Source organism: Vicia villosa, unplaced genomic scaffold, assembly GCF_029867415.1.
Source record: "Vicia villosa cultivar HV-30 ecotype Madison, WI unplaced genomic scaffold, Vvil1.0 ctg.000107F_1_1, whole genome shotgun sequence".
NCBI lineage: Eukaryota > Viridiplantae > Streptophyta > Magnoliopsida > Fabales > Fabaceae > Vicia > Vicia villosa.
In genome coordinates this window covers 101,127-113,725 of record NW_026705018.1, presented here as the reverse complement: position 1 = coordinate 113,725, position 12,599 = coordinate 101,127, and the positions used below count along the sequence as shown (strand labels likewise).

The 12,599-nt window shown below is 34.7% G+C and overlaps 1 protein-coding gene and 1 long non-coding RNA gene across 17 annotated transcripts; one reads left to right on the top strand and one right to left on the bottom strand.

The window, feature by feature from the left end:
- Window positions 1-2,076: 2,076 nt before the first annotated feature.
- LOC131624184 (uncharacterized) lies at window positions 2,077-5,074 on the bottom strand. Of its 16 annotated transcripts, none has more exons than XR_009290488.1 (7): window positions 4,725-5,074; window positions 3,723-4,345; window positions 3,539-3,590; window positions 2,755-3,420; window positions 2,598-2,655; window positions 2,424-2,491; window positions 2,077-2,357 (listed from the first exon to the last, which is right to left on the bottom strand). It is a non-coding gene; the product is annotated as an uncharacterized LOC131624184 (long non-coding RNA). The 16 variants fall into 16 exon arrangements; XR_009290495.1 differs by having other exon boundaries at window positions 2,424-2,655; window positions 2,755-2,831; window positions 3,132-3,420; XR_009290492.1 differs by having other exon boundaries at window positions 2,424-2,831; window positions 3,132-3,214; window positions 3,333-3,420.
- A 3,077-nt stretch (window positions 5,075-8,151) lies between these two features.
- Window positions 8,152-9,348, top strand: LOC131624158 (polygalacturonase inhibitor-like). The gene has a single exon (XM_058895132.1). The coding sequence runs from the start codon at window positions 8,192-8,194 to the stop codon at window positions 9,206-9,208; it is 1,017 nt and encodes a 338-aa protein (XP_058751115.1). The 5' UTR covers window positions 8,152-8,191; the 3' UTR covers window positions 9,209-9,348.
- Window positions 9,349-12,599: the final 3,251 nt, after the last annotated feature.

The window sequence follows — 12,599 nt, the reverse complement described above, 5'->3', positions numbered from 1 at the left end:
TCAACTGAGTCAACGATAATGACAACTTAGAAAATCCTTCAATAAACCTTCGATAATAACCTACTAAACCAAGAAAACTTCGAATCTCAGTTGCAAACTTCTGAGTCTCTCATTGTAATACGACATCTATTTTAGAAGGATCTGCAGCAATTCCACCACTAGAAATCACATGACCAAGAAAAATCACTTCCTTCAACCAAAACTCGCACTTAGACAGCTTTGCGTACAACTTCTTCTATTTCAACACTTGCAACACAATTCACAAATGCTCAGCATGTTCTGCTTCTAATTTGGAATAAATCAAAATATCATCAATGAACATCACCACACACTTATCCAGATAAGAATGGAAATATTGATTCATGTATTCCTGGAAAACACCTAGACCATTCGACACATAGAACAGAGTCATAGTATAATCATGATGACCATACCTCGTTTGAAAAGCCGTCTTTGGATTTTCATTTAGTTTAACACGGACCTTAAATAAATCTTGCTCAAAATACTAGCACCTACCAATTGATACATCAAATCATCAATCCTCGGGAGTGGATACTTATTCTTAATTGTCACTTTATTCAACTTCCTGTAGTCTACACACAGTCTCATACTTCCATCTTTCTTCTTTACTAACAACACGGGTGCACCCCATGGAGAAACACTTGGCCGAACAAACTTCTTCTCAAGTAATTCTCCCAACTCTTTCTTTAATTCATTCAATTCGGAAGGCGACATCCTATAAGGAGCCATCGATACTGGACTCGTACATGGAACCAACTCTATAGAAAACTCTACTTCACGTTCTAGAGGAAAATCACTTATATCATCTAGAAATGCAACACCGTTCTAACCCAAACATATTTCACATGTATTTTACGAAAATAAAAATTCAATTAAAACCACAAGGGCGTCACATCTTCATATAAAGTCTTATAATAAACAATCTTGCTCCGTAACAGGGGTTGCAAAAACAAACCAATCACATAATTCTTTACCATCAACATATAGTACTTCACGTATCGCAGCGGAATTCATAGTTCAAAATACCTTTATTAAAATAAATACTTTATAGAATTTCATCAAACTTTATCATCCATGAAATCATACTTCAAAAATAGTTTAAGCACCACAAATGGTAATTCAAAGATCTTCGAACAAAACAAAGAACATAATAGTTCCAAAATAAACGATCCCAACCCTGATGTTACATATTATAGCAAGACCCACTGGAATCAATAGAAACTAAACAAGCACACTCTGAAACTACCTCCTAAGCTTCCTGCACTAATCTTGATCATCTCCAAGTTACCCACGTTTCAAGGCAACATTTTTAAGCAGAAAGGGTGAGTGAATCATAACCATTATAGAAAGCATAAGTAATAGATATAGTAGTCATGGCGTAGGAATAACAACAACATCATGGCATCATTTACTACATTTATAGCATAACGACAATCACCAGTCCCTACATCAAAGCACCACAAATCAAGAATTCACCAAGCAAATCACTTAATTCAAATATTATGCAATGCCACAAATAATGAAATGCAACTTAATAAGACTCGTGCATGATGACTTAGTCATCGTCATCTCCAAAGATCCCCACCAATAGGATTGATTTCTGTTTGAAACGTCACAATTTTTGCACTTAATCCACACCATGGGATTAAGTCCATCACTAGACTAAATGAACTACAAACTTCATTTGATTCATCATCACTACAACGCGGAAGGGCTTTAAAAGCACTTTTTTTGGGCTTTAAGAGCGCTTAAAAGCGCTGCCAAAGCCAGCGCTGCCGTAGGCTACGAGAGCGCTTTTGAAAGCGCTCTGGTAGACCCCCTTATAGCAGCGCTTTTTCCAGAAAAGCGCTCTGGTAGGCCCCCCTATAGCAACGCTTTTTCAAGAAAAGCGCTCTCGTAGCTTGCCCTATAAGAGCGCTTTTTCAGAAGCGCTTTCGTAGGTTGCGTTTTTTTTTATGCTTTTATTATATTAAAAAAATAAAAATTAAAAAAAAAATTAATATGAAACATTTTATGAATTGAATATATAAGTATTGCATATATTTATTATCAAAATACAAATAAAACATCACTAATTTTATAAGTGCTCTAGAAGCTAAGTTTACAATCAAATTCTCAAAACACAAAATACAATACAAATATATATATATATATATATATACTGATTTGCTCTCTAAGAAAACTAGTTCTCTCCAGTCGAACGTGACTCCTAGATGGTCATAATTGACTTTCCAACAATGCGCAAATCAACTTCTAATTTATCTTCAATTGTCCACGCATGCGTTTCCCTTATCTAGGTCGTAACGTTCCTTCTCTCGCAAGATAGATTCGTCTTCCTGAAAATTGTTCAGCCATTAGAAACATAAAGAGGAAATAGAAGAATCGGAAAAGTTCTGACTTACTCGTTTAATGTTGGCTAGTCGAGCCTTATATATTTCATCCTGAATGAGAACATCTTCTAGTAATCAAACTGAAAATCACAACAGCAAATAGATCACAGCTCAACCTGTCAATATATTACACTCATCCAAATTTCAAATTTCAAATATTTTACAAATAAAGTCATCGATGATCACCCTGTTAAATTAGTATCCCTTGCTCACCTAACATGTTCCGAACTCCTGCTAAATTTCTCTGTACATTACAATTAAGGGTTATAAAGATTTTGCATTAATCAATTTCATCATTTTCAAAAGAAAATTGGAAATTTCAATTGCTCATGCGTGTATGTACTTGTGTTGCTCTTCTTGATAGTGCATGCAACAATCACATAAACTTTTGCTAAATTAGTATTCTATTAGCTTAACAATCTATATAGAATAAAACGGTGTAAACAAGGGAAAATTAGTAGATTCTACCAACAACGATAACTTATATAAGGTGTGTATGCATATTACTAACATTTTCTGTTTTGCATACAATTAACCACATGCATAAAATATACATGTTTTGCATACAATTAACTATATGATGAATGTATGTCACAGGCACACATCTAAAGTATATGTGCCCCTTGCATAATAGTTTTATTATACCATTCAAAGATTTAATACATTGCATGAACATTAAACACACACATCTAAATATATATAAGCAAGACAACCACTTACTTGAAAAAATTAAAACATATGACTTTAAAATACATATCAACTAGTATTTTTCCTTAAATACACAGTCACATAATCATAATCATCTGCAAGAAATGAAGAAATAAAGAAGAAGGGTTTATGACAAGGGTTCATGAAAAGGGTTTATTTAATGTCATAAGAAAAATTCAAATAAACACTAAACACAATACAACTTAGCCTTACCAATAACAGCATCCACTCTATCAAGCCATTTGTATCTTTTTTTCACTATTCTTTCGAAATGGCGATAGCAGTGAAGACGAGCGAGAAGCTGCATAACAACCATATCCATATTTAGATAAGTAATACTACTATACTAGTAGATTATAATATACAGAAGAGGATAGGCATATATGAAAAGCTGAGCATGCATTGGGTCAGGTGCTTACACATTTGTTGAGTCGTGCTGGCAGTGGGAGTTTCATCTTGAGAGATCAAATTCTTTAAAGTATGAACAGAGGATGACATGGAAAATTTGATAGTCAGTTTGTGTACACAAAGATATAATTGAAAAAGTAGGACTTATTTTCAATAAATTTTTTAATTTTCTGATGACTTTAATGAAAGCATTACCTTCATTAGAGGAACTGTTAGTTCCAATCTCATCTACCTCAGAACCATCAACGCTGACATTATCTATTTCCGTGTTGCGTGTAGTCGGGCTGTGACTCTTTTTCCTAAACTTCAGAAGCATTTTTTTAGCTATGCAGAGACTTGACTACCACTCTGGTGTTTGGCAAACATAATCACCATCAGTCTGAGACACATAGAGGGTAAGGCTAGTGCTTTCCATCTTGAACAATAAGAGCAATTACAATGATAACACAAAAATTAACTTAACTGTTAAAATGCAAGGATTAAAACTTAATGACTAGGAAATTAAAATATTAAATCAAAACCTCAAAGCAGGAATGGTGAGGGAACATATAACACAATAACACAAAAACCAGGCACATATTAGATCCCTTGAAACATGGCTTTTTTCTTCAGTGACTCTAAAAAACCAACCACAGTAACAAAATTCATAACAACAATTTCTCAAACAGAAAAACAAGCGAGTGAATTCGCAAATCACCTGTGATTTGAAACATCGGCCACCGCATCAACCACCGCGTTGTTGGGTAGATTGTTGGTGTCACGGGAAGAAACTAGTGCATGCTGCAAATTATCGTGTGGCTGCGTCTCCATGAGAAGCCCTACAACCGCATTCAAAGTTCATTTCACAAACACATTCAATTCAAAAAAATTTCCCCTTTCACTATTACATTCATCATAGAAATAGCTCAGATAACCAGAAATTTACACAATCACAGCTCCAAATAAAATGAATTTGCATAACCACCAGGTTCAAACAAACACTTGACCAATTTCAACACAAAGAAACGGAAGTTAGAAATTCTAAATTACATATCCAGCACAATTGAAAAAACAAGCAGAGAATCACATGAGAACCTATACACAAGCAACCAACCACTGGAAAAACAAAAAAATGCAAAAAATTGGAACCAGTAGAAAGACGAAGAACACTAAACAATAGAAAATGAAAATCAAAGTGAAGATGTGTTCGAGAATTACCAACGACGCTGGATTCCTCGGAACCCATTGTGAGGGTGAATCAGAAGAGCTAGGGTTTCTGGAGTTCTAGAGAGAGAAACATAGTGACTTTAGGTTTCTTCGTCGGAGAGAGTGTTTAAGCGTCGGAGAAGAAGAAGCACGTACTGAGGAAATATGGAAGGCGAAGAACAATGACTTTAGGGTTTTAGTGTCGGAGAAGAAGAGGAATAGAGGAAAAGCGCTGCGAGAGAGGAAGAAGTAAAAGGAGCTGAGGGACGGCGGAGAGAGGGGACCGGAGCTGGAGAAGAAGATTTGTATTTAGGTCGAAGACTGAAATCGTAAAAATGAATTAGGGATTTTGGTTGTTTTTATTTTTATTTTTTAAAACTTAATAGCCTAAGGCAGCGCTTTTTAGGAAGCGCTTTCATATTGGGGCCTTTACCAGCTCTTTTTGAAAAGCGCTCTCGTAAGGGGACCCTTTACCAGCGCTTTTTGAAAAGCGCTCTCGTAAGGGGACCCTTTACCAGCGCTTTTTTTAAGCGCTTTCTAATATTCCCCTATAACAGCGTTTTTTCCCTTGTGTTTTAGTTTTATTTTTAGCGAAACCTATAGCAGCGCTTTTGCATAAAAGCGCTTTCGTAGATGTGCTGCTAAAAGCCAAATTTGGCGTAGTGCATCCTGCAAAACATCATTGGACTATCGTCCTACAAATGCTATGAATGCATGATGCGCAACAACACACAAAGGTACAACCACAGCTAGTTAAAATGCATCATCATTCATCATGTTCATCTTATTTTATCACAAGCTTCATAGTACAGAAAACATAACATCAAGATCATCATCAAAACATATATCAATTCACAATAAAGCATAGTTATCTCAAGTCACGATAGAAACCGCACTTTTAAGTATACAATCACTAAGTGTCATCATCTCATCACAATATTACTCCTAGAAATATGAGTCCTATGGTTCATTTTATTTTACTATGTTATATATTACTACTCTAGCTTCGCAGTGCTTTAAATGGCACGTCAATCGAAGCCCTAAAAGTTAAGTTATGAATTTTACAAATTTGTCTAGTTCATGCAACATTCGCCCGACGAGCCTCCTTATTTGCCCGGCGACTGAAGTCAGTAGCCTATGCCTTCACTCACTTACTCATTCGCCCGGAGCATCCTGGGAAAGTCCATTTGCCCTGTGACTGGGTCGATTCGCCCGACGAATCTATGCGAACAGGGTTTTCCTGTTGTGATTTCTTGCATAAAACCATTCCCAATTCTTGCGATTTCAACATATTATAGTTCCTAAAACATCCTTTAAACGCCAGGTTTCATCATATTGGCTGCTGCATTTTAAAAGAATCTCTGATCAAATATTGGATCTGATTTTATTGTTATTAAGTTAACAATATGATTATATGATTTGTTAGACAATTGTGAAGATCAAATCAAATTTAGAGAGATTTAAATTTGAATTTGTAACAAATTAAATCATATCTTTTTGTTGGAGATATTCAAGGAACAAATCAAATATTTAACAAAATCTGCAATATTTCTTGACGAAATCAAATCTCAAATCCATGAAGAAAATCCTAGAAGAATTGTTATATAAGTAGGACACAATCGAATTTGGAATTCAAACACTCAAGTATACACATCGAAGATTTTTAGAGTATTAAGTTTTATGTCGTGTATTCCATGCTAATGCCCTAATAGGATTAGTGTAGAATCTATATGCACACCTCTATGTTTCAGTAACTTGGCATAGAAGGTTTGTCTAGTTGAGTTGTAAAATTCAACATCATTCAACCGATTGATTGAAGTTGATCACTAGGGTTTAGTGGTTGTAATCTCCTATCACGAGTTGTGTGATTGAGGAAAAAATGAGTGGATTCTAAGATTTAGGGAGAGGCTCTAAATAAAAAGTCATTGGTTAGTGTTAGGAAGAGACATTAAACAAGATGGACTTGTTGTTGCTTGTCAGTCTAAATGTACTAAACTATTAATAGTGAATGTCCTTTCTTTGCGTTGTGGGCTCAACCCTCCAGACGTAGGTGTGGTTTCATTGAATTGGATACCAATTTTCCGTGTTATTTCACTACAAGAAAACTTGCAATTTACCAGGGGCTAATCCCCTCACAAGTGGCAAGAACCCCTCACAACGTACACAACTCATACTGTTACATTTGTGTTGGTTTTGTTATATCTTAACAAACCTGTTGTCGGAGCATCATGTTCACCTTTCATTTAGTCATTGACTTGGACGTTGAAGTGTTAACTTTGCAGGTGCGTCACTCTGGTCCACCGCACCATAGGTCTTATTCAATGTATCTGAGATACATTCCACCACTTCATTATTTAACCCTGATTCACTGAGCGGAATATCTTTTATTTTTGCATTTATTATTTATATAAAAAATGTGTAATTTAGATCTTCCCAAAAAAAATTTACAACTTTGAAACAAACAACTCTAATCATTATATTTTTCTTTTTTTTTTTTTTATAATAAAAGAATCATCGATTAATAGAAAAATAGAGAATAAGAGATCGAGTGCTTCCATATCTCCAAGTTTTTGATTTGCCAGTTCAAAAGACTTGGAAAGTAAAGTGCCTCACAAAAGCAAAGTTTTTTTTTTAATTAAAAAAATCAACAAGTTGTAGCCCTCTTTTTTTGAACACGTTTTTAAAAATATATAGTTGTTTATTTTTATTTATAATAAAAATCAAAAGAAATTGTTTACACACAAACAGCTAAGTAGCAGGAAAATGGCACTGCCAGACACAATAATTCAATTTGAAACCTCGTAACCAATCATCTAAAATATAATACTACTACACTACTAGTTGTATGTAAAATATATTAAAAATAGTACTAATCCTCTTGCTGCCATTACTTGAGCACGTGATATTTATCATGCATGTTTCCCATTACATTCTATAAGAGTATTGTTATTCTTACACCATTTATTACACCAAATACTTACACCAAACACTGTTTACCGTATTTGGTTAATGCAGTGTAAAAACTTGGTTAGTGCAGTATTGAAGTTGGTTAATGCAACATCCAGGTATTAAAAGTAATTTTTAGCAGTCATCAAACTTGGTTAATGCTGTGTAAAAACTTGGTTAATTCAGTAATAAAGTTGGTTAATGCAACATTCAGATATTAAAAATAATTTTTAGCAGTCATCAAACTTGGTTAATGGAGTGTAAAAATTTGGTTAATGCAGTAATGAAGTTGGTTAATGCACGTTCAGGTATTAAAAATAAATGTCCGTACATGAATAGTATTCGTCCGTACATGAATAGTATTCGTCCGTACATGAACAGTGTCGTCCGTACATAAACAGTATGGTCCATACATACGGTGTAGGTGTAAGAATTGGTGTAAGAATAGCATTTTTGATTCTATAAATACATATCAACAACATAGCATTAGTACCAATTAACAAACACTGTAATCCAACCAAAATATCAAAACCATGATGTTTGGTGAATCTCTTGTTTTGTGTTTCCTTTCACTTCTGTTATTCTCTCCATTTGCAACCTCAGAGGAATGCAACCCACAAGACAAGAAGGCATTGCTCCAAATCAAGAAGCATTTCAACACATCTAAAACTCTTCAAAACATATGGAATCCAAAAACAGATTGTTGTATCTGGGATTGGATCGAGTGCCACCCCATAACCAACCGTGTCACCGGCCTCGTTATGAAATTCGACTTCGGCGCCCAAAGCACTGATATCGCAGGCCATATACCTTCTTCAGTTGCTCAACTCCCTTATCTCGAGCACCTCGAATTCAATGGTTTTCCCAAACTCACCGGCACAATCAACCCTGTTATCTCCAAACTCAAGCATCTCAAGTATCTTGTCATTTCTTCCACCGGTATCTCTGGCACAATCCCGTCTTTCGTGAGCCAATTCAAAAACCTCGAACTTCTCGATCTATCCCGTAACAGTCTCACCGGAACCATACCAAGTTCGCTTTCCCAGTTGCCTAAGATCAAGTGGTTATACTTGTACGGTAACAAGCTTACTGGCCAAATTCCAAACACATTTGGTTCGTTCAAGAAACCCGGGCCAGATATCTATCTAGGAAACAACCGTCTTTCTGGCCGCATTCCAACTTCATTGGGCCAATTAGATCCGGAGTCGATAGACTTATCGGGGAACAAGCTGGAAGGTGATGCTTCTTTTCTTTTCGGGAACAAGAAAAGGACACAGGTCATTGACCTTTCGAGGAACTTGTTGTCGTTTGATTTTTCAAAAGTGGATCTTCCAAAGAAGAGTTTGACATTTTTGCATCTGGAGCATAATTATATTTATGGGAAGATTCCGCAGGTATTGAACAAGGTGAACGCTTTGGATCGGTTTAACGTGAGTTTTAATTTGTTGTGTGGTGAGATACCGCAGGGTGGGGATTTGCAAAGGTTCGGTGTGATTGCTTTTTATCACAACAAGTGTTTGTGTGGGTCACCGCTTCCCAAATGCAAGTGATAAAGGAAGGAGGCTATAGCCATGTTAAATTTGAATGTCTTGTACCATTTTGAATTTGTATGCAATGTCCAATGTTCAATTGCTAAGTTAAGCTGCTGTTGTTGTACTTTTGTTTAAATGTTTGTACTCCAATTCTAAAGTTTGTGTAACCTAATACATTGAAGTATATGATTCTAACAAATTTATGTTTTCCTTAAAGCCATAGATTCCAAAGACTCAACAATATGCGCAAAGAGAAAAACTATTTCGCTAGTTCCAAATCAACGAATATGCTGCAATTGATCTCAAATCTGAAAAAAAAAATATATATTCTCCCTCTAGGTTCTTTTCATCCTTTAATTAGGGTCGGCCAATACAAGAAAATCTCAAATCTACGTGGTGATTTTGGTAGGTGTTAATCACCTCGCAGAAAATGTACTTGTAGGGTTAATATCATCTTGCAACATAAACTATTTAAAAAAAATTATTTACTTTTCACCTCGCAAATACCTCGCAAATATTGATGGGAGATTTAAAATTTTTGAAAAATGAATTTCTAATTGCTTAACACCTCACAATTTAAATGAAGTAATTATTGACGCGTTAGGGACAGAAGAACGTTTTGAAATTTAATTTTTTTTTAAAATGAGTTGCGAAGTGTATAACACCCCGCAATGTCTTTTTAAAAAATGGTGGGAATTTAAATGGTGTAGTTATTGAGGCGTTAGTGTTACAGGTGGATGTTCTGAATTTTCCAGATGTTGTAGGGTGCATCTCACTTTACAATGCACACGTCAGATTCAGGAGTTGTGGGGTGGAATTAACTTCCTAAATCCCAAAGCCTCTAAGGTGCCGTTTGTTTCATGGATTGTAAATTTATTCTTAGAAATGTAGGCTGGAATATTTTTCATTCCAATGTTTGTTTCAAGTTTTACTAAATTATACCTAAATTTTTTTTTTTATTTTCAGGAATTCATTTTGCACTTAATTTTGTCACTTTTTATTATGTAATAAGGTGTGAATCTTAAATTCTCATAGAAATAAGAAGTAACCAACATAACCTCCCACACCCATATATTTTAATTCATTTATTTTATATTTTATAATTTAAATTAAATATATTAAATAAATATTTCAAGGTAATTAAATCTTTTTACCAAACATATAAAAGGGAATAAAGTTCCCAAGAAATATTCCCATGGAAACATTCCCAGGATTATATTTTAAATCCATGAAACAAATACACCCTAAGGGTTGTAGGGTGCAAGTCACGTCGCAGCCCTATTATATATTCCTAACACTCCAACTACTTCCTTCACATTCCAGAAACACCCAAATATGTTTCTTTCTCCAAACCGTATCTAGCTCTCTTTCTCTTCAGCCTTATTAAATCTAAACTCTCTCAAATCCCTCGTCTTAAAAAAAAATCAATATGTACATTCTCTCCAACAAAATCTGTCAAGCTTTATTTTCAAATCAGTTACTGGATTCAAATTTCTCTTCAAGGTTTTTGTCAAACTCATTTGTTAAGGTACACATATAAAATTAATTTTGTTTTTATTTTATACTGGGTTGCATGAGCTGATGTAGATTTAGGCATTTTTATTGAAGTTTGTATGATAAAATTGGTGATTGATAAACTGTTAGAATATATGTTTTTAAGTGTAGGATAAATTTGTTAGAATATATGTTATTATATCGTATGTGGTTTGAGTGTCTTTCCAACCCATACCAAATATATAGCCTTTCGAATTGAATTAGAAAATTATAATATGAGATATTACGTTATATTAGAAAACAAATTACACTTATCAATCTTATACGAGATTTCTGTAGCCCATCATCCTCATTTCCCTCTTTAACAATTATGACTTGGTTTAACGCTTCTAGTTCTTCAGCAACTCATTCCTTCACCTCTAATTTTGTTTACAAAGTAAATAATATTTTGCAAAATGAACTAGAGGTGAAGAAATAGGTAATTGAAGAACTAGAAGCATTGAAACAAGATCTAACCATTAAATAGTAAAATGTGGATTATGGGCTGCAGAAAATTTTTACATCATTGACTAATGTAACTTGTTTTTCTAATATAACTTCATATATCATATTATAATTTTTTGAATCTGGTTGAAAAGCTTTATATTTAGTGAGCAGTTTGTGAAATAAATATTCTACATACGTTATAATAAACTCAAATACACATATCACCCAAGTTGTAATCAAGGACCATGGCGATATATTGTGCGCTAAGTCTTTCACTACGGTTAGATTCTAGAACTGTGGTGAAATGTGTTAAAATCTGAAGGAAAAAAACACACGAGCTTGGAATCGAACACCTGACCTCAACCTTTTACTACGACTATTTTAAACAACAGTAATGGTATATTACGTGCTATTGTCTTTTTACCACGACTAGTAGCCCGTGGTTCCAAAGAAGACACATACAACCATACTCTACCTTACCACGGATTATCGTCCGTAGTAGAAATTTTCTTTCGATTGTGGTAAGATATGTATTTCGCAACCAATAAGTATATCTTTCTTGAATCTTCCATCATTAAGCTCACTGGTAAGTTTCCAATCTTCCTTCGACCGATGCCTTCTCGAGTAAGTAACCGTCTTATTTTATGATATGCATAATTATACCATGAGTCTTTTAAGTTATTTTATTGTAATAAGTTGGTCCCTTAAGTGTTTTTCGTAACAACTTGATTCTTTAAGTTAACAAATGTGTGCACACTTACCCTTTTTTTCAATCTTTGATTAAACCAATCACCCAAAATACATAAAGTTACAACCAAACGTATATATTAGCACCCTAAATACATAAAGTAGCATCTTGTAATACGGTGAACTGACTTTATTCGAAATGTCGTGGTAAGCAAGAGTCGCCATCGACTTTTATTTTATCCAAATTACAGAAAGGCTAAAAGAACAGAAAAAAACCATTTAAAAGAAAACTGAGTTCGGGGGGTAATTTATACAAAGGGAAGGTGTAAGGCACCATTTGCATCCATGGTTGTCCATGGGCTCTTAATTGCTTTGCTCTTTAGTTTTGAAACCAAAAGTTTAGAAATGTAGAAGAAGAAGATAAGGACTTTAGCTCGTAAATGAGCGTAGCCTTATTAGAGTTTTTTGAGAAAAGAGTAGAAAAGGGAATTTTAAAACAGAGCATGCAATTAAGGGCGAATTACCTGGTTAGATGAAAAATGTTCTTTTAGCCTTTCAGGGCTATCCATACCATAGGAGGGTAGGGAAGTCCTTTTATTTGGAGGTTAAAGGGTCGTCGAATCATCGTTCGCCACAAGACTGTCCCTGCCATGGAGGGGCAGGTAGTATAAGGGAAGGATCAGAATAGCCATTGTTAGGCAACCAGAGGATATCTCAGCACTTCGTAGGCAACTTCGAGGGA

Excerpts from the sequence above, each read along its gene's own strand:
- LOC131624158 (XM_058895132.1), top strand. The coding sequence starts at position 8,192 with ATGATGTTTGGTGAATCTCTTGTTTTGTGTTTCCTTTCACTTCTGTTA.